Genomic DNA, 21216 nt, shown 5'->3' on the forward strand with positions numbered 1-21216 from the left:
ATCAAATACTATGAATGGCTCTTTAGTTAGCACTTAACATCAGCTAGACACTGGGGCCAATTGCTCTTTATGTACCATCTTGTGCTACTGTTTTGTCCTACTCAGTGAAGTAGTAACATTAGTGTCTTCATTTTATGGATGAGAGACTGAGGCTTGTTAAGATGAATTTGGACAAGGTCCACATCTCCAAGAAAGCTAGGATTTGAACTACTTTTTCTTGTCTTTATTTTTATGTTATGATGCCTTGTCCAAGTAAAGGAAAACTTAAATTGGCTTTAACAATAATGAAATTGTTTCACATAAAAAGGTTGGCTAGTTCAGTAGCTCATCAAGGACCTAGGCCTTTCTATTCTCCCACCCATTCATGCTGTATTAGGCTTTGTTCCCAGGTTAACCTAGCTTCCCACAAGGTTTCATAATGCCTATAGAAGTTCTGTCATTACGTTCATAGAAATTCTAGAGGCAAGGAGGGACACCATTCCTCCTTGTCCATCTCTCTCTCTAATTTGTCATGCATTTTAAAAAAAAGATTTATTTATTTCAGGGGGGTGAGGGGCAGAAGGAGAGGGAGAATCTTAAGCAGACTCTGTGCTGAGCATGGGAGCCCAACGCAGGGCTTGATCTCTTGACCCTGAGCTTGTGATCTGGGCTGAAATCAAGAGTCATACATTTCACTGACTGAGCCACGCAGGCATCCCTGTCATGCATTTTTTTTTTTTAATTTAATTTTTTTGACAGAGAGAGAGATCACAAGTAGGCAGAGAGGTAGGCAGAGAGAGGAGGAAGCAGGCTCCCTGCGGAGCAGAGAACCCGACGCGGGGCTCGATCCCAGGACCCTGAGATCATGACCTGAGCCGAAGGCAGCGGCTTAACCCACTGAGCCACCCAGGCGCCCCTGTCATGCATTTTTTAAAAGAGTATTTTAAGTTGCTTATTTTTCTTATGACTCTCTCTTATCCTGGCAGATTTTTTATTGTCCAGAATGCCATAAACCCGTGCTCACGAATCACTGGGAAGGGGAATAGGACCAGAATCAAGGGCTTAGACTAATCAAGACTCATTCCCAGGGCTGGCTTCAAGCTTCCTTGAACCACCTGGCTGCTCCACAGAACAAAATTAAAGTTCTATTAGGAAGAAGAGAGATGGGGGTAGAGAATGGGTATTCAGTGTGCGACCAGCAGTGTCTGTTAGAGAATCCAAAGGTCCAGGTTGTGTTTTGTGTGTGTTCTTTAAAGTTCAGGTTGTTAACCTTGCCACACTGCTGCTCTTCTGGGTTCTCCCCGCAGTTCCCATCCCCATCCAGCATATTTCCTTAACAGTGAGCCAAGTCTACAACCATAGCTCTAAATGACACATACCAAGGCTGTCCTTGACAGACCAGTGAGGACCATGAAATATATTCCTTGGGGCCTGGTGCTCCTGTGGAATCCACAGGTCAGTGACCCATGCTTGGTCAGCCTGGGCATGTCACACTTGGGTGGGGAGAAGAACAGGGGCTCTACCTCCTGGAAAGGTAGACTGGCCTGACCCTGACTCAGCCCCAGAGCTGAGTTCCAGGCATGTTCCCCCCTTTCTGAGAGCTCTTTTCTGGTCCATACTTCTCTGCTCTTAGGATATTAATTCTTTTTCCTTCCTTCCTCCCTCCTTCCTTTCCTTCCCTTCTTTTCTCTCTTTCCCCTGTTCTTTTCCTTCCTTCCTACCTTCCCTCCCTCCCTCCTTCCTTCCTTCTTCTCTTCCCTTTTCCCCCTTTCTTTTTTAAGTAAGTTCTGCAGCCAGTGTGGGGCTTGAACTCACAACCCTGAGATCAAGAGTTGCATGTCCTACCAACTGAGCCATCCAGGCACCCTCTGAATTGGTTTCTTAACAAATTCTAACTTGTCCCCAGTCTTAAAACCCAACATTACCATCATATTTCCTTTCCTTAAACTCCCACAGTAGAAAAACCCTTATCCACTGAATTTACTGACCAGTCACAGGTCTCCCATGTGTCTTAGAAACTTAGAGAAAATATTAGACAATAGAGAAGAAAGTTAAGTTTTAATAACTGAGTGCCAGGTTCTGGGGTAAATTCTTTCCCACACTGACTTTATCCTTAACAGCATCCTGGTAAGTTAGGTTATTTTAACCTTCACTTTGGGTTTAGGGAATTCACGTTCAGCAGAAGTTACGTTGCTTGCTCCGATGAGGTAAGGTTGGCTCGAGGCCACAAGCTAGTAGAAGCCCATGATAGCATGACCTCAGGCACATGGTCTTTCCTCTCCATCCTACATGGACTCCATCCTACAAAGACTACGTGGTCTTTGCTGGTACAAAACACATTTGTATATATTTGAGCCTCACAACAGTAGCAGGGTAAGTCCTGGTATCTGCACTTTCTAAGAGGTGCAGAGATAGGAAATGACTTGCTGGAAGTCATGTGGAGCTTGGCTTTTCTGACTACAGAATATGCCTAGCAGGGCATAATGGTATTTGTTAAATGATAATCCAGATGATGGTGGGTATTCAGTAACTGTCAAAGTAAAATGATTGAAAAGCAACTTAATGTCACTGCTTAGAGGTCTCTAGGTTCCTTTTTCTCCCTGTCACCTCCCCTCTGGGATCCCCCCAGAGACCCTCTTTTCCTAGGAATCCCATCACTTTCAATCAACACTCAACAAAGAGTAGCACTCATGTGTCTTCAGGCAGGGGGTTTAAGAAGGAAGGGCCCTCTTTAAGATAGAGCTGAAAGGACCTAACAGTGTTTGTTCTCTCACCTCCCACCTGGAACTGGGAGGCCACACTCAGACTTTCCCCTACCCCCACGTGGTAGGCTGCATTTATTCTGGAGTAGACAAACCAGCGCGCCCCGGCTCTCCTGTTCTGCTAGGCTTGGCCCTGGCAGTCCTCAATAGTGTCTCTCCCCTCTCTCTCCCTTGGCACCGCCTCCTGCCTCTGGCCCCACCCCACAGCCCTGGACACAGTACACACAGCCTGGAGCTTTGGCTCCAAGGGAAACAAAACCTGGATTCTCAAGGCTATGACCAGCACCTTCATACCAGGGCTGAACCCTAAGAACCCTCATTATATCCCAGGGTAAGACTTCTACCCAAAAGCACACCCCTGCTTGCTTCTGGGAGTAGGGATGTAAGGACATGGGAGCTGTGCCACCTAGACCTTGGGAGCCAACAGACAAACTGGTATGGTAGGCCCGGGGCTGAGATATTTATGGTGCTGGATGGAAAAGGAAGAGCAAGGGGATAGAGATAGCTGGGCCCGGCACGAGGCTCTGTGTTGTCTTCTCCATGGTAATAGGGTAACAGCAGAGGGGAAGGGTTGAAAACCCAGAGAGGACGGAGAAATGCCTGCTTCAAATAAACATAGAGCTGCATCCAGAAAAAAAAGAAAAGAAATCAGGGCTTCAGAGGTCTCTGTTTGTATATCTGGGGGTGGTGGAGCAGGGAGGAGTGTAGAGGTGAGCAGGTGAGTCCTGTGCTACAGGTACACTGGACACTGCCCACTACTTCGGTTCAGCATGGGCCAGACCTATGGGCAGATGACCAGTCAGCTACTTCGAGGATCTCCTGGCCTAGCCTGGCCCCCTGCCCATCGCACACTTCTGCCTCCCATCCGGCCTCCAGCATCTCCTGAGGTTCCCAGGGGAAGCCTGCCTGTCAGGCATGGGCATGAAAGGCTCAGCTCCAGCATGATCCCTGGGTACACAGGTATGTATGGACAGTCTGAACAGCTCCAACCCAGAATGTGTGCCCCAAACACTAATCAAAATCTTCCTTGCCTCCTTCCTCCCAGGTTTTGTGCCCCAGGCACAGTTCATCTTTGCCAAGAACTGCAGCAGGGTCTGGGCTGAGGCTCTAAATGATTTCACTCACTGGTCTGGGGGACAAGGCAGTCAAGAGCTGCCAAAGGAGGCCAAGGGTAAAATAGACGCCGAGAAAGACCAAGAGCCAAAGCCGGAGCCAGAGCTGGAGGCAGAGAAGGAGCCAGAGCTGCAGCAAGAGGCGGAACAAGTGAGACCAAGAAGGGTAGAGGGGGTCCAGGGGCTTAGGAGTGGGGAGCCTGACCTCTTGTGAAGCCGGGCCTAGGGGTGGCCACAATTAGCATGGCTATGGGTACCGGGAATGTGGACTCAACCGCCAGCTCCACCTCCCAGGGAGCTTCTGTTGGAGCATCTTGAATTGGATAGCCATATTTTTTCTCTGACTTCTCGTCCCAAGGCTTCCCCCTATTCCATGGATGACAAAGATCCTCGCAAGTTCTTCATGCCAGGTGAGAGGAAGTGGGTAATGACTAAAGGCATGGGGAAGCCCCCAAAGGGTCCTGACTCAGTATCCTCACCCCCCAGGCTTCACTGGTTACGTGCCCCGTGCCCGCTTCCTCTTCGGCTCTAGCTTTCCTGTGCTCACCAACCGGGCACTGCAGGAATTTGGACAGATGTATTCAGGAGGCAGACTTCAGAAGGATCCCAAACTTCTCCCTCCACTTCCTAGGACCTACCCTCAGAACCTGGGCCTTTTACCTAATTATGGGGGCTATGTGCCAGGTAAGGATAGCCCCAGAGGGGACTGGAATATTTGTGTATGTGTGTGGAATGGGTGGAAGTGGCTTGGGAAGGTTGGAATAGATATGGGGGGGGGTTTGGATCATGTAGTTTAGCTTTCTCACTGGGCAAAAAAGGAAATGGAGATAGCTCACAGTGGGAAGTTGTGACTAGATTTTAGAGGGCTTAGAAACTGGTTGAGAAATAAATGACTCTCCATGCCACCGGCTACAAGTGACATGACTCTCTTGTCCATACAGGGTATAAGTTCCAGTTCGGGCACACATATGGGCATCTCACCCATGATGCACTGGGCCTCACCACCCTCCAGAAGCAGCTCCTGGTGTAGGTACCTGGACTTCAAGTTCTTTCTTCTCTGTCTTCCTATCCCAGTCATCCTTTTGGAAGGAAGAAAGGTGGGCCCGAGGGTGGGGGGAGGCACAAAGAGAAATGGTTTGGAGGCCGAGCACCTTTTTTATTAATAGGTATAATAAATAAATAAATAAATACATAAACAGACGCCTGGGCTCCTCCTCCCTTTTCTGACCACCAGGCACTGGCCACAGCCTATTTACATTTGGGGGCTTAGGGAGCTGGCCCCAATACTGTCACCTCTCCTCCTCACTACCTGGCCTAGGGAACCCTGCAAATGGGCCTCTGGTCACCTCCCTCCACAGGGACATGCTTATCTGTACCTATGGAAGAGCTGGCCCAGATGGGCTGGGGAAGTCCTGGCAGCCCAGTGCTGCATCCCTTCCCTCCTTTCCTGGGTGGAGGTCTGGATGAGGTCACTGGGACAGTTAATGGGGAGTAATTAATACTGAGCACAGGGATGTATGGCCCCCAGCTCTCAGTCTACTCTCTGTGGCCAAGCCAGAGGGCTTGGGAAGGGCTCTCAGGCTCTGAGTCAGGGGTTATGAGGGTCCCTGAGGCCACCAGCATGCACAGGGCCTCAGTTTTGGCTGCTTCCGGGGGTTGGACTCGGAGTTGGGGTCAAGGTCACATAGGCCAGAGGCACCAGGCCGGTGTCGGGGCCACGGCTACAGCGCAGCCAGTCTCCTCCAGCTGGCCCCAGCACCCGTAGGATATCTCCCTTGTGGAAGCTCAGCTGTCCAGGGCCTGTAGCCAGATGATGGCACAGTGCCTTCACCTCGCTGGGGAAACAACAAATGGAGGTCAGAGAAACCCCACCCAAAGCCAAATCCAGCCCCCCAATCCTATCTTCCAGGGCTTACCACGGAGGCTTGGAAGGCAAGACTGGGGAGTGTGGCTCCTGCAGGCTCTCCTTGGGCTCTGGCTCTCGGCGGGCACCCACTGTCTGTGCCACTAGTTGGAACATGGACTTGTCCAGGCTCAGCCAGTCAGACGGTAGCCTAGGGGAGAGCAACCGGGGCTCTGGCTCTATCTGTGCTTTGGCTTAGATAGGCTCCCCAAACCCCTCCATCTACACCTTGGGATGCCTCTCACCTGTTTGTGGGCCGGGTCTCCCGCTGAGCCTTTCGGGAGCCAAAGAGGTGTCCCCACTTGATGCCCCCAGGTGAAGGCTCTGAGGCTCCTTCCTCATTTTCTGCTGGGGGAGCAGTGGACCCCTCCCTCTCCCGGCTACGCCTCAGCTCAGCCAGCACAGAATCGGGGGGGCTTCCCATCCAGAAGGGCCAGCCCCTGTCTCGGCCAAGGGTCTCCTCAGGGGCAGGGCAGGCCTCTGCCCCCTCAACTACTCCCTCTCGGGGGGGTGGTCCCCCGCCTCCGGCCCCTTTCTTTTTCTCACTGCCGCTATTGCTGCCACCACGGGGGAACCTAGAGCCCTCAGTGGAGCCATCTATGTAGACCTGGGAACTCTGCATGAGCTGGTACCACCAGCCAGCCTGCCCGCCTCGGGCCCACCTGCCACGCCCTGAACCCCCAGCTGCCTCTGCCACCTCTTCTGTCTCCTCTTCCTCCTCATCTTCTCCACCTTCAGGGGCGCCCACACCCTTCACCCGCTCCCCATGGACTGCCCTGTCCATGTCTCCAGGCTCCTCCTGGCCCCTGGCTCGGGCCAACTGCAATGTTGAGTGCGCGGACAGCAGCAGATCCTGGGACACCCGCAGCAGCTCCTTGTGTTGCCGCTGCTGCTGCCCACTTTGCAGAAGCCGGTGCTGGAATAGCAAGTCGAGGCTGAAGGGCAGCAGGGCCAGGGGCTGCAGTAGCAGCAGCAGTTCCTCGAAGAGGCCGGGGCACACGGTATGCGCTGCACTCAGGAAGCCCCACGGCTGGTAGTGGGTCTGGATGATATCTAGGGGAGCAAGAGAGACAGCCTGAGCCCCACAGAGAAGCAGAGCCTGGCCGGGGGCGGGAGGTGGGTGGTGCCTCCAAGAAGCGGCCCTGGCAGAGCTGCTCCATGCTGCCGCACAGGGTAGGCACTGCGGCTTTGGGTAGACGCCAGCACAAAAGAGGCCGTCTGAAGTTGGTGCAGGTCATGACCTCTACAACCCTAAGTGGCGGCCTCAAGTTCACAGGAGAGGTGTGGGCGTTCCTGGTCACCCTGACCTCCAGATTTCCTGAGTATCCTGCTGACTTCAAGGCTCTAACACAAGCAGAAGCTGGGGAGAGACTGGGCTGGAAGTCCAGGCTCTGAAGATGATCACTTGGGTGGTCTCCCTCCCCACCTCCATCATCTGTGAAGAGCCATGTCTCCCTCTTCTGAGCCTCTGAGATCTGGCCTATATTGAGTTTGCGAGAGAGAGTAGTGTTCCAGGCATTACCTTCGTGGTTATAGAGGTGATTAAACCAGAACTCCAGGGACCGGATGCTGTAGGAAAATAGGCAGAGTTGAATCTTTGTGGAGACAGCCAGATGATAAGGTACAAAGGAGACAGAAGGGGGTCAAACATAGGGCAGAGGCATAGGTGAACACCTCCCTTCTATGGCAGGGATGTTACCTAGTTCATTTCATGTAAAAGAGTTCTGGAAAGTCAGTGGGGGATGTTGGGAGGGGTGAACATGTGATTCACAAGCCAATGACATCCCTCTAGAATGGATGTGGCTTGCCTAGGGCCCCAGAAGTCAGGGAAGCTACTGAGAGTACAGGGTACACATCCCAAAGGGGATGACCTGGGCTCATACTTGAGAAGCAAGGATACCGTAATGTGGATCTCAAGGGGATCTTATGGTCAGGCAGGATTTGGAAGTAGTGCTGGAATTGGGTGGATCAAGGTTTACAATATCCAGAGAACCACATTAATTTCCAAATAAGCCAGATTATGAATTTATAAAAGCAAAAGACCATGTTGGTGAGCAGTGCCAGAAGGCTATGGGTATGGCAGGAAACCAGGGACCCACTGAGAGAGACTGAAGCTAGATGGGGAGAAAGTGAGCCTGGGCCCTGGCCACAGAGCCTGCAAATTCCCTTGCCTCTCTGTCTAGGGAGTTGGTTCCCCAGACGCGGCAGAGCCCAGGGGTGACAGCTATGGTTTGCCGCTCTTGCTGCCCCACACACTCACTTCAGCAGGCCGAGAATGAAGGCGTTGAAACGCATGGTATGACTGGTGAGTTCTGGGAACTGGCTGACCTTGTTGTAGAGGCCGTGCAGGATCTTGGTGGACGGGCCTGAGAGGAAGCCAGAGTTAGCAGTCACATGCCCGGTCTCCTGAATCTGAATCTTGGCCTGGGGTCATCTTGCCACCTAGGACTTACCTAGCTGTGTGGAAGCCTCAACCACACTCCACGGCATGTTCTTGCGCTGCCCAATGATGACATCTAGCACGAAGGCCTTGAGCCCATCCTCCAGCACAGCCTGGACTGCAGGGCACAAGTACTTCAGAACCAAGTGGCCCACATTGGGGCTCACAGAACTGTTCCCCAGCTTTGCCTGTGGATGCAGAGAAGAAGAGGGAATTGTTTGAAGCCCGACCTTGGTCTTTCCTGACTCTCTTAGACCTCAGCATGCTTCTCTTGTGATCCCCAGCCCAAAGTACCCGACTCTGGGTTCTAGGTGCAGGAGAGCAGAAGGCGGCAGCATAGAATGGGTGAGGGTCAGCAGGGTAGAGCTCAGCCTGCCAGTTTTTCGCCTACCTTCACCCCAGGATCCCGGCTTGTGCCAAAATGAGCCACGATGAGGTCCACGGCAGTGTTAACCGCCTTCACCAGCCCTGCAAGTGAGAACTCCATGTGACGGGTTCCTAATCAAGTCCCTCGGCAACTCAGCTGAAACTGAGCCCTCAGTGGAGAGAGAGAGGGGCGTCCACTCTCTCTGTGTCCCTGCACATGCGTCTCAGTCTTACTGAGGACCAGGCCCCGGCCCCTTCCTGTTTTTGCTCAGTTCTCAAGCCTTGTACTGTTTTCACTGCCAGTGGGCCCATCCCAGTGATTGCATCTTCAAGACCCTCTTACTCCAGTCCTGGATCAAACTAATTATTCATCTTCTTCGATATGAGAAACCAGGCTAGTGGCTGTTGAAGAAAGTCCAGGGCCACTCACAACAGTGACTGACAAGGGCACCTCTTTGACACACTGCCTTGCGGTGTGTCTGCTATGTTCTCACATTGCCAAGTTTTTACCCTCCTCTCAAACTCTTGGTTTGACTTTACCAAGAGAATAGATGCCACTGGTCATCAATTCAACTTCACGGTCCATTCAAAAGACATAACTACATTCTGTCTATCTTCCTTCCTGCCCCCCTCAATCTCTATCTTGCTCAAGGTTCTTCGCTTTTCCCAGCTTTGAACTCTCCACTCTGCCTCTACAGGGGACTTCAGCTTCATCTTTCTCCCTTCCCACAGGCTTCCCTTCAGCCCACAATTATGCTCAATTCTTTCCCCATCATCTCACTGAAACAGCTCTCTCTTAGTCTAGTGGTCCCTTATTTGCTGAATATCTTAGTAGATGTTACCATCATACCTACCCAAGCTGTTAGGCCCTGTAGTACTTATACTCCCATTAGAGCACGTGGCCATTTATGACACGGCAATCTCCCTCACTCTCCTTAGCTCCCTGAGGTAAGAGACTGAAGCCTGATTCTTAAGCATCTGATAAATGATCCTTGTGCACTCATGCACACTCGCCTTACACAATGCACAGACTTCTGCCTCTTGCCCCAGTTCCTGTGCTGATTCCTTTCTAGCACTTTCCCTAGCTAAATAGGGAAATATTCTGGAGGACTAGACAGTAGGGCAACAGGCACAAATTCAACAGAATTCCTGGCCTGACCTGGGGGTCATAGTCACCTTTTTTCTGAAGCAGGTCAATGGAAATGGCCTCTGAGTTGCCATCTGGGGACAGACAAAACTCAGCTGGAGGCTTCTCAGTCAAGGAAAAGGGATCTTGGAAGTCAGGGCAGGTCAGTGGTAATGGCTTCACTATTTGACCTGGAAAGAAGAGAAAACTCAATCTCAGGCAACTTCCTTCCAAGAGTTGCAACTCAGTTCTGTGCCTCATACTCTCTGAGACATGTTCCTGTGGGACTGCCCCCTTCCCCAGCCCTGCCCAGCTGTGTTAGAGCCTGCCCTGGGCATCCTGGGGACCTGGCCCACACACCATTCAGCCGGCAGTTCAGATGGCCAGCAGCACTGAAGGAGCCAGGGAACTCAAAGATGGGGTTCCTTCGGGCCAGCCGAGCATCCTGTGGCCTTCGGTCTAGGCTCCCTGACAATCCGGGTGGCCCTAGTGGGTTCTTCCTCCTGTATTCCCGCCACTTGAGTGCTTGAGGGGATAGGTGGTTGGCTGAAAGCAGAACAGATGAGCAGAAGAGACGGGCAAGAGTTAGCAGGAGACAACATTTTACATCCACCCAGTGTGGCCATATAAAATGAGGGCTGGGAGTGCTTGGATATTATTCATAGAAGCTGGGGAAGGAGATGTAAACATTTTAAACCCTGAACCCAGGTTGGAGAATAAGAAAGCATTCAGGCGGGTGTGGTGGTGGTGGTGGGGGGGGTAGAAACGCTTGCCGTGGAGGGTAAAGCTCATACCGTTATTGGGCCTGGAGGCCATGCTGCTCTCACCACCTCCCCGGACTAGACTTTCTGCTCGACTGAGGCTAGATCTCCAGGAGCCCAGAGGAGGCAAGCTTCCTGTTCCATGGAGATGGTACTCAGCCAAGGCCAGTAGCTTCTGATCCTCCTTCTGTGGCTGCTGGGAGGTGGCAGGCCGGGCAACAGGAGGACAGGAGCGGCTCCATGGGGGTGGACTTTCTGTGGCTGTGGCCTGCTCTGGAGGAGGGGAGCACGAGGTGGAAGCAGAAGAGTCGGTGCTGGGCCCAAAGGGGCCAGCACTGCGGATGGGGGAGTAGCTACCCAGGGGTGATGGGCGCGAGGTTTCTGGCTCAGGCCCAGCTTTCCTGGCACCTCTGTTGGCAGGTGCCTGTGACTCCCCTGAGGGAGCTAAGGCTGGGACTTGAGCAGTGGGGGCAGCCAGTGGGGCAGGCTGCTGTGCACGGCTGCAGCCAGAGAGGCCGTAGAGCTGGGAAAGGCTATGGAGGGCACGGGCCTTGGCCAACTGCTTTGGGAAGTGGTGCTGGAACACGAAGGGCTGGATGGGCAGCGTGGTTGGCCTCTGCTCCTTGCTGTAGCGAAGGACTGGTCGGCTGTCCGCACCACCCCCTGTGGCAACAGTGATGAAGGAAGAATCAGACAGACAGACCCTAGGACCCCCAGGAGAGGAAGCAAAGAAGCAGACAGATAATGCTCATAGGGGAAAGGGGAAGAGATGGGCAGATCCGAGTTGTAGGAATTGAATGCGGGGTAAGGGCAATCCAAGTTTGGGAATGTGACAGTGCTCCTCCCATCTTTTGTAAAACTTTTTGTATTGTTTTTACGATGCTGAACTCTCCTGAACTCTTGACTAGTCACCCCTTTTTCATTTTCTTTAAGCTCCATTCTTAGATCTTACTTTACACTTTTCCCCCTGCATTGTTCAAGTTCAGACATTTATACAGAAGACTCCTGAACCCATAGCTTTAGCTCCCACCTTCCCCTTAATCTTTGGATTATTCTGCTTTCACTTAAAATGTACTATTTTAAGTGTGTCTGGGTGGCTCAGTCAGTTAAGCATCTGACTCTTGATTTCAGCTCAGGTTATGATTTCAGGCTCTGTGTTGGGCTTGGAGCCTACTTCAAATTCTTTCTCTCCCTCTGGGGTGCCTGGGTGGCACAGCTGGTTAAGACTCTGACTCTTGGTTTCAGCTCAGGTCATGATCTTATGAGTCATGATCTCATGGGTAGTGAGATCAAGCCCCATGTTGGGCTCTGCTCTCAGTGGGGAGTCTGCTGGAGATTCTCTCTCACTCTCTCTTTCTTCCTCTGCCCCTCCCCCGCCTCGTTCACTCTAAAATAAATAAAATCTTAAAAAGAAAAAGACTTTCCATCTGCCCCCCCCCCATCAAAATTTTGCTATTTTAAAGAAGTTCGTCTATCACCTTTTCCCCTCATGACTTCCATTTCTGTCAAGGGCAGAACTACCATTTCCTTGTTTCTAAGCCTAAAGAGTTGGAAGTAAGGATCCAGGTTAAGATGTTATTTACTTCAAGCTTTTGCTCATCCCAGTCTCCACTAAAGCTGACTCATTTCATTTTTAAGCAAATCTAACCATAACATTTCTTCATCTGCAGCTGGAATCAGCCTCCTGTCACCTCCCATTCCCACTCTTTCATGATTCTGGCACTGGAGCCTCAGGATCCACATTTGCTCCCTCTACACAGAGCTGTGGTCCCCAACACTGGTCCTCTCCTGTTCTTTTTTTTTTTTTTTAATATTTTATTTGACAAAGAGAAATCACAATTAGGCAGAGAAGCAGGCAGAGAGAAAGGAGGAAGCAGGCTCCCCGTGGAGCAGAGAGCCCGATGTGGGGTTCGATCCCAGGACCCTGGGATCATAACTTGAGCTGAAGGCAGAGGCTTTAGCCACTGAGCCACCCAGGCGCCCCGGTCCTCTCCTGTTCTTTCAGCCAATCTTCAGGTCAGCGTCTCTCAACACACAGGGCTCAGAACTAAATACAAAACTCCAGGATACTGCACAGACCTGTCTTTGTGTGAGTTGTGCTTCTAATAAAACATTGCACGCACTGGAAACATCTGAATTGACACAAGGTGGTGCTACAAGCTTCCACGAAGCCAAAAACCCTGGGTGTGGCTCACTAGACAACTCTGGCTCAACAAATTTATGAGACAGGAATTAATATCCTTACCTGACAACTCAGGGCATTGGAAATTTAGAGAGATTAAGTCATTTGTCCAAGGTTACCAACTAGGAAGTGCCAGAGCTAGAATTCTGCCTAAGCCGGAGTCTGACTTAGCGGCTAATGTTCTCTTTATCACATTGTACTACACAGGAAATGGTATCCCACATCTTTTCCCATTTATTTACTTCATTGATTCTTAAGGGGATAGTGATCACAACCCCAACAGGGAGGGGTTTCAGAATCACTCCCAGGGAATATATTCAAAATATACCCTCCTGTCATCCCCAATCTGTGCTTAGAGAACAACCTTTGTCATTCTCCCTTGCTTATTACTATGCTCCAGCCACACTTCCTTCTGCCCTTAAACATGCCAAGTTAATTAACATCTCAAGGTCTTTTGCACCTGCTGGTTCTACCCAAAATCATCTCATCATTCAGGCATCACTTCAAATATCACCACCTCAGTGGTGACCACCCCAGTCCCTCTGGGAAGTCACACTCTGTCTCATTATCCTGTTGTATTTTCTTTTCAGCATTTTATCCTTATTAGAAATTATCTTATTTGTTTATTACCTATTACTCCTCATAAGGACTCCAAAAAAGCAGAGTTTTTGAGTTGTTCATTGATGTATCCCTAGTGCCTAAACTAGAGACCAGTATATAGTAGGTACTGAATAAATATTTATTAAATGAATGAATCCCCACAGTCATCCTTGGTTCAGGCTAGTCTTGCTGCAACCAGATCTTCTTACATAAATCAGATTTCTTCATAAAATACCAGTTTTATCCCCTGTGGCCCTACTGCCCACAGAATGAAGTCTAATCTTCTCAAATAGGTATCCACACTTGCCACCAATTAGATTGCTCCACTCAAACTCCCACACCTGTCATAGACACCGCTCCTCCCACCCCATTCCCATCTTTTTTTTTTTTTTAAGATTTTTATTTATTTGACAGACAGAAATTACAAGTAGGCAGAGAGGCAGGCAGAGAGAGAGAGGAGGAAGCAGGCTCCCTGCTGAGCAGAGAGCCTGATGCTGGGCTCGATCCCAGGACTCTGGGATCATGACCCGAGCTGAAGGCAGAGGCTTTAACCCACTGAGCCACCCAGGCGCTCCCAACCCATTCCCATCTTTAAGTACGCAGCCTTTCCTGTTGGGAATGGCTCCTTCCTTTCCATTTATTTAAATATCAAATTTCAAGGCTGAACTGACCCTGGCTTTCAGATTAGGCCTTCCCAATAGTAGCTTTATTATGCCTGCTATATAAAGTATGTTTGAATTAGACTGTTTATTTCTACTCTTTAAAAAAAAATCCTTCCCAAGTCCCCAGGATAGGGTTTGAGGAAGAGGAATGAGGTAAGGGAAGAAGGAGGGGTCTGACATGGGGAGTGGGTCTCAGTTTTGTCCCCAGGGAATACAGAGACTAAGGTTTCTCACTTTTCTGTGTGACAGCCTTGACAAAATCAGAGATCACATTCACCCAACTTTGCTGTTCTGTAGGTGACACGACCGCAGTCCTTCAGTTCCTTCTTACAATGGAGTACCCAGAACTTGTAGGTGAGCGCTAACTGGTTCAGAGGAGTAGAGGACTATCAGCTTCTCCCTTCTGGAGTCCATCAATGAAGACAGTCATTTGAACTGTGTGGAAGCCCTTCCAAACTGCTGACTCACTCTGAATGTGCAATCAATTAAATATCCCAAGTCAAGTACAGCTTACCCATCAAACTTCACATTAGCCCCTGCTTTTTTGTTTTGTTCTTTCCAGATTTAGTAAGATCTTTTTGAATCTTGACTCTGCTGCTCAGGCTGTCAAAGAGATCTCAGCTTCTTTTGTCATTCATGAATTCATTGAATTGTCATTCACTCTTTAATTAAAAAAAAAAAAAAACATACAGAATCGAGAGAGGAGCCCTATGGGAGGTCACTGAAGACTTGTGCAACAGAATAGCATCTCTATATGAAAAGTCTTATCCAATAATTAAAAAAAAACACACACAATACTTTAAAATGCCTCTCCCATCTCTGACCAGGATTGTTCTTGCCTTCAGAATGCCAGCCACAGCATCCCCTGGGCCAAGGGCACCCACCAGGTAGTGAAGTCTAAGAAGGGAGTGGGACTCTGGCCAATCTCTGCTATTTCAGAACCCCCTCCTTTTTGGGGCCTCCCCTTTCATCTTCCACCCCAAAGGCAGCTCCTCTGTGTCTGTTTAGGAGTGTGAAGTCTTCTCAGGCTATGATCTCCCCAACAGCCAGAGATTACACCATTAATGGTTCTTTAACCCACTCCCTTCGAGAAGCCAAAGGACCCTACCTGAGCCCACAGCATAGCACAGGCCCCTTCATCTCCCTTTCCCTGCTTTATAAACTCTCCTTCCAAACCCTCTGAGATCTGCTTCCCCGCTCACTACTCTCAAATGTTGTTTTTGGGATTCTTCAGCCTTAATGTTAGCGATTTCTCTTCCAAACTTTGTTGATCTCAACTCTTTTTTGAAACTTTCACCTCCTCTAGTGCCTGTGGCTTTACTCTCCCCTGATTTTCCTCCTATTTTCCTAATTCTTCTCAGAACCTTTGAGTGTTGCTCTGCTCACCCTTAAATCATTATATCCTCAGGGCTCTCTGTCCTTGTTCCCTTTACAACTCCACACATTCTCCCTGGGGGCTCTCATCTACTCAAAGCTTCAGCTACCTCTATTATTCTGATGATTTTGATCTTGGTGGTCTCCTGACCCCCAGGGCATCCTTTCCAATCCACCTTTCACCCAAACAACCAGCGATCTTTCTAAAATGCAAAGAACATCCCATTAAGTTATTAAAAACAACCAAAATGCCACTTCCCTGATTAACATCCTTCAATAGTTCCATCCATACCCTACCAAATTATTTGGCTATACCAAATTATTTACAGTTTCTGTAAGCATCAAGTTATTCTTCACCTTTGTGGTTTTACACAGACAACTGTATGAACCCAGAATGTTCTTTGCACAAGCCTCCGCAAAGCCTATTCCTCATCCTCTTTCCAGACTGGTTTTAAATATAAATTCTGTTAGCAGTCTTTCTCTGACATTTTAGTCTGTCTAGAGATCCCTCTCATAGACCAGTACTGTACACCTTCATCTCTGGTTTTTGTTCTTAAGTAGGCTCCAACACAGGGCTTGAACTCACGATCCTGAAATTGAGACCTGAGCTGACATCAAGAGTTGGCTGCTTAACCAACTAAGCCACCCAGGTGTGCGCCTCACCCCATCTCTGTGTATTAATTATGTTACCTTTTCCGTTTTCGCCCATAGTCAGAACTCCTTGAGGCTAGAGACTGTCCCTCACATCTCTCTATCACTAACATTTAACACAGAGCATTTATAAAACAATTATTTAAATGTAATAAAATAAATAGGGAAAGAGCAGGCCCAGGATGCTTAAAGGTCAAGTGTCTGGATTCAGGCTCTTTGAAGAGCCGCAACAACCACTGACCAAAGAACGAACCTCACTGACACCCAGTGTGGTTTGCCTATGGGACATAACTCTTAGCCACTGCAAATTCCAAAAATCCCAAACTGAACTTGGGACTTTCTCCTTTTCCCAGGAAATCCACTTTTACATCAGTGTCTGTGGTCCCTATCCATGTACCATCATCTTTCCAGTCATCCAGGCTTACTATCACAATCTTCTGCATACTTCCTTTCCCAATATATCAATCTCTGACATTTCAGTGTTATTTTTTATCCTTCCCTCCATTACAACTGTAGGACATGACCTGGACTGGAAAGATGATGGATCTAGGCTGAAGAACCTGTAGTGGTTACGGATAGGGTGGTTGCTAGGGCCCTATCACTGAGGAGGCCATGCATATATATCCTGGTATTCTCCAGCCTCTAGGTTCCTTACCGTCAGCTCTAGCTCTTGCATCCTTCTGGGTATGGCTGTTGGCTGGGCTCCCTGAGAGAGCAGGCCCTGGATCCATCAGCTGGGCCAGGGGGCCTTGCCCAGCAGCTCTGAGGCTAGCAGGTGGCATCTCACTGGACTGGGGGCCCTGACAGACCTGGGTGGACCAGGGCTCTGGGCCAATTATGTCCATGCTGGGCCCTGAGGGCATGGGTGGTAGGCTGTGGCTACAGCGAGCACCCTCGTCCAGTGGGCCCACCCTATCTTGTTGGGCTTCTAGGATGGGTGAGAACTCCTGGGAGGAGTCCCCAATGCTCACTCGAAGTGGCGGGGAGCCAGAGCCTGCAGCTTTTTTCCGGCCCTTGGCAAGCTCAGCAAAGGAGGTGACCCGCCGAGGTGGGGAGCCAGGCCCAGCAAGGGCCGCGGGACCTTCACTCAGGCGCACTGGGCAACTCAACATGCGTTCCAGTGAGCCCAGGCGGACAGGAGGGCTGCGCGCGAGGCTGCGATCACAGCTCCGAGAGCGCTGGCGTCCAGTGCTAAGGTTGGGGGGTGAAGTGTTAGTATACACTTGCCCCTCGATCACACTGGGGCCCACAGGAGTTGCTGCTTCCACCGAGGAACCCACCACTTCTTGTTCCTCTATCTGGACTTCTGGCCTCTGGAATAGGTAATACTCAGAGGGCTGGCTAGGGCCAGGGTCTGGGCCAGGGCCTGGTGCAGGGCTTATCTTGGTGTGTTCTTCAGAGCAGCTGGTGATGGAAGAGCCAGCTGGGCTTGGGGATGACTGGGAGGAGAGGTCACAGGTGACAAGTTTATAGTAATTCTGGGTGGCCACAACAAGACGGGCCTGGCTCTGGAAGCAGGCTGTGAGGTCAGCCACACCTGGGCAGGGCTCACAGTGTGGGCGGTAGGAGTTGCAGTTGGCATCGAGCTCAGGAGATGAGGCATGAGGACAGCCATAGTTCCCTTCCCTTCCTCCACTGTCAGGGTGGTGGGACTCACAAGACATCTTCGACTCGGCTGGGGAGGGTTGCAGATCCAGGTAGAAGGCGCCAGGGTCTGAGTGGCTGCAGAAAGAAGAGTTGCTGCAAGACTGTGGGGCGGAGTTGAGATTGGCACGGGAGTTGCCATGCATCTTATTGTAGAGGGTGCTGAAGGTGACCAGCACACCATCTGAGCTGTTGCAGGAGGAGTCACTCACGTAGCCCATGGACTGGTCAGCCGCCTCGGACTGACTGGAGGTGCTACTGCAGCGGCAGTGCTGAGGCCCCGAGCTTGAGCATCCTGGGTTCCTTGGGGACTCATCTGAACTGAGCTTCCATTCCTGATCGAAGGAAAAGCCAGAGGTATCACTGGCTCCACCCCCACTGCCACTCCCCCCAGGTCCCCCACACTCATCCAGCTCCATGGTCTCTGCTTCCAGGTCTGGCCGGCAGCAGTGGCTAGGGCTGCAGTGCTGGCTCTCCAAGGTGGCCACTGGCTCCTGTTCCTGCCCCTCCACTACTCCAGCCCGACTACGCGTTGCCCCCCATGGCCTGCCCGCTCTGGGGCCAGGTGGTGGCAGCTGGAAAGGGGACAGATGGAAGGTGGGCTGACCAGCCCCATGCAGGTGGAAGGACTGCTGGGTGGCACTATCACCAATGCTGTCGTCGTACAGATCACTAAGTCCTGGCTCAGCCACACTCTCCTGCAGCAGGAAAGGATTGTGCCGTTTAGGGGCCCCAGGGCCTCTGCCATCCCGAACCCTACTCTTCGTGTTGTCTGCAGGCCGTGCGGATCCCCCTGCAGCAGAGTGCAGACTGTTGTATAGCAGCGAGTCAGCTTGTCCTAGGTCTTGATCAGGCTGGGTGATGCCCAGGTCAGGAGGGCAGAAAGGATTGGATCTGGTGCTCCCACTACCTCCACTTGCCCCTCCACAGCACTGCCTGTCTGGGACCTGACAGTGCACCAGGGGGATGTGGTGGACGATGAGGGTCTCTCCAGTCAGCTTTGGGGGACTATCCATTCTGGAAATTTCGAACAAGGGCATCAACAGCACCAGACACTGCCCCCGGAGCCCAGTGGGGCAGAACACATTTCATCAGGAGAGCTTGGCACCTGGAGAGAGAGGGAAAGAAAGGGAACCTAATGTCACCTCCCTGGAAGTCAGGGATACGCCCTTCCCCATAGCATTTTCAGATGGAGAAGAGCCCAAGAGGAGAAAAGACTCAGAGTCAAGATGGAGCTTGAGAGCACAGCCCGACAGGGTAGGGCCACCCTGCTGGACCTTCCACATGGCACAGGTCCAGCTCCTGAGTGCCTGCTCCATTCCACATTGGCCATGCATTCACTCGTGACAAAGGGCAAACCCCTTTCATGCCACCTACAAAGGTCTGGGGATCTCAAGAACAGTACTTTCTCCTTTTCTTTCAAGGACATGTTCTTAGCAGTAAATGATGATGATAACTCCCAACTACAAAAAAAGTATGACTAGTACCTAACTTAGAAAAATCATCTAGGATGCTGAAAGGGTGCTCAGCACTAAGGCGGACAGAGAGATACCATAGACCCAGCTATAGCTTGCCAGCTCTCAGACAAGGGGAAAATCATGAATATGAACTACATCATGTACTCATGGCAATAATCTATTAATTTTGCAAGAAAACAGTTTTTAAATATTCTGTATGGTTTGCCCCCATGTCACTTCATTTTCTCCTTTGAGCCCCAGAATGCTTGTCCCTCTCTGCTGGCTGTGGGCTAGCGATCCTTACTCTCCCTCCTACTGTCCTGGAGCTTCTACTTTTTTTTTCTTTTTCAAGACTTTATTTATTTATTTTTTTTAAGATTTATTTATTTGACAGAGACACAGTGAGAGAGGAACACAAGCAGTGGGGAGTGGGAGAGAGAGAAGCAGGCCTCCTGATGAGCAGGGATCCTGACATGGGGCTCCATCCCAAGACCCTGGGATCATGACTGGAGCTGAAGGTAAACACTTAATGATTGAGCCACCCATGTACCCCTCAAGATTTTATTTTTAAGTAATCTCTGCAGTGAATGTGGGGCTGGCACTCACAAACCTGAGATCAGGAGTCACATGCTCCCCTGACTAAGCCAGCCACACACCCCTGTCCTGAAGCTTCTTGAATACAGAGACCGAGTTGGGCATTAGAGTGACTATAAGTATGGGTAATGCCAACCTTCTCACTGAGGGGATGGGTGTCTATTTCTATCACTTTTGTATCACTCAGGCACACAGAAGGCCTAGCAACATCATAGGCATAATACATTCTTGTCCGGCTCAGGATTCAGATCTTCTGAAGTGCCCAAATTCTGCCCAGTCTCAGTCCAGAACTTTCACTATCAGGGTCCCCTAGAAAGTCTTCTCTTCCCACTTTTTCCTCTAACAGGCTAAGGTAAAGTTCCCTCCTGTTCAAAGTCTCCTGGTCCCAAGCACACACAGCCCATTGGGAGATTCTCTGGTCTGCTGGCCAGACTGTGGCCAAATGGCTTCCTCAAATTCTAGTCTCCTGTGCTACCAAGTTCAAGTCTTAACAGTCGTTGCTTGCTCATACTCCTCCTATCTAATTTTTGCTAATTCATTCATTTCTCTTCCTTCCTTTTTTATTCCTGTCATTTTCCTTCCACCCACTGTGAATCTAAATTCCTCAATGCCTAAGTTTTCCGTCATTTAGTTGAATGCTTAACACCAATTTTAAAAATTTAACTCATTTAGATTACAGGATCACAGCTCTTCATGTGGAGTATAGAAAAGATCTAGGCAAGTCCACATGCTCAAGGACATGAACAGACAACACATAAATGCAAAAATTCAAGTGGCTGATAAATACGTATGTGAGGAATAGTTTAAAAAATTTATAAATTAAATTACATCAATATTAAAAAGCGAGTGTTGATCCTTTCTCCCCGCCACCCCCCACCTTTACTTTCTGAGAGGAAGACTTCTTTGTTGGACTTCCGACTCTTTGGGAGTTGATTGGGGGTAACGAGTTCATTTGGAGAAAAGTAGAAACCAGAGAGGCTAAACTGAGCTATGAGGTTTGAGTTCTACAAGAAAACATGGGAATAGTATTTGTTATCTTGGATTGGGTGATGGTTTCTCAGATATGATAGACAAGGTGGACTTCATAAAACTTAAAAATCTTCATGCCTCAGAGGATACCATCAAGAAAAGACAATCCACAAAATGGGAGAAAATATTTGCAAAGAGACTATTGATCAAAATATATGAAGAACTCTTACAACTCAATAATAAAAAGATATATAACCCAATTAAAAACTGGACAAAGAACTTCAATAACATTTCTCCACAGAAAACTTACAAATGGCCAATAAACACAGGGAAAGATGCTCAACATCATTAGTCATTATAGAAATGAAAACCACATAGATACCACTTCATCTCCACCACGATGTCTAAGATAAAATAGTAACAAATGTTGGTGAGGATGCGGAGATATTGGAACCTCAATCTTGTTTGAGGCATTGTACAATGAGACAGCCACTTTGGAAAATCAGTCTGACAGTTCCTTAAAATGTTAAACATAGAGTTACCACATGACCCAGCATTTCTACTCCTAGATATATATCCAAGAGAAAGGAAAACACATGTTCACACAAAAGTTTGTATATTAATATTCATAGCA

At 49.7% G+C, this 21216-nt stretch overlaps 2 protein-coding genes across 5 annotated transcripts in view; one reads left to right on the forward strand and one right to left on the reverse strand.

Annotated features, from left to right (window-relative positions):
• Window positions 1-1777: 1777 nt before the first annotated feature.
• Window positions 1778-4884, forward strand: FAM166B (family with sequence similarity 166 member B). Of its 2 annotated transcripts, none has more exons than XM_046022240.1 (6): window positions 1778-3072; window positions 3478-3701; window positions 3787-4036; window positions 4212-4262; window positions 4407-4537; window positions 4795-4884. In XM_046022240.1, exons 1-6 carry the CDS (start codon window positions 3017-3019, stop codon window positions 4881-4883), a joined length of 801 nt encoding a protein of 266 aa, XP_045878196.1. In that variant the 5' UTR covers window positions 1778-3016; the 3' UTR covers window position 4884. The 2 variants fall into 2 exon arrangements, with proteins under 2 accessions (XP_045878196.1, XP_045878195.1); XM_046022239.1 differs by having other exon boundaries at window positions 3787-4004; window positions 4212-4263; window positions 4340-4537.
• A 153-nt stretch (window positions 4885-5037) lies between these two features.
• RUSC2 (RUN and SH3 domain containing 2) overlaps window positions 5038-21216 on the reverse strand; it is a 74261-nt gene continuing 58082 nt past the window's right edge. For 2 of the 3 annotated variants that reach the window (XM_046022235.1, XM_046022237.1), the window contains exons 2-12: window positions 16574-18670; window positions 10483-11112; window positions 10049-10234; window positions 9739-9879; window positions 8588-8664; window positions 8210-8384; window positions 8017-8122; window positions 7279-7325; window positions 6002-6809; window positions 5770-5907; window positions 5039-5688 (exon numbers count right to left, since the gene is read on the reverse strand). In XM_046022235.1, the coding sequence (XP_045878191.1) occupies window positions 5487-5688; window positions 5770-5907; window positions 6002-6809; window positions 7279-7325; window positions 8017-8122; window positions 8210-8384; window positions 8588-8664; window positions 9739-9879; window positions 10049-10234; window positions 10483-11112; window positions 16574-18602 (4539 nt within the window). In that variant the 5' untranslated portion in view covers window positions 18603-18670 and the 3' untranslated portion in view covers window positions 5039-5486. Of the gene's footprint in view, window positions 5689-5769; window positions 5908-6001; window positions 6810-7278; window positions 7326-8016; window positions 8123-8209; window positions 8385-8587; window positions 8665-9738; window positions 9880-10048; window positions 10235-10482; window positions 11113-16573; window positions 18671-21216 lie in introns of all 3 variants that reach the window. The other variant, XM_046022238.1, reaches the window with a different exon arrangement.

This window comes from Meles meles, chromosome 11 (genome assembly GCF_922984935.1).
Source record: "Meles meles chromosome 11, mMelMel3.1 paternal haplotype, whole genome shotgun sequence".
NCBI classification, from domain to species: Eukaryota; Metazoa; Chordata; class Mammalia; order Carnivora; family Mustelidae; genus Meles; species Meles meles.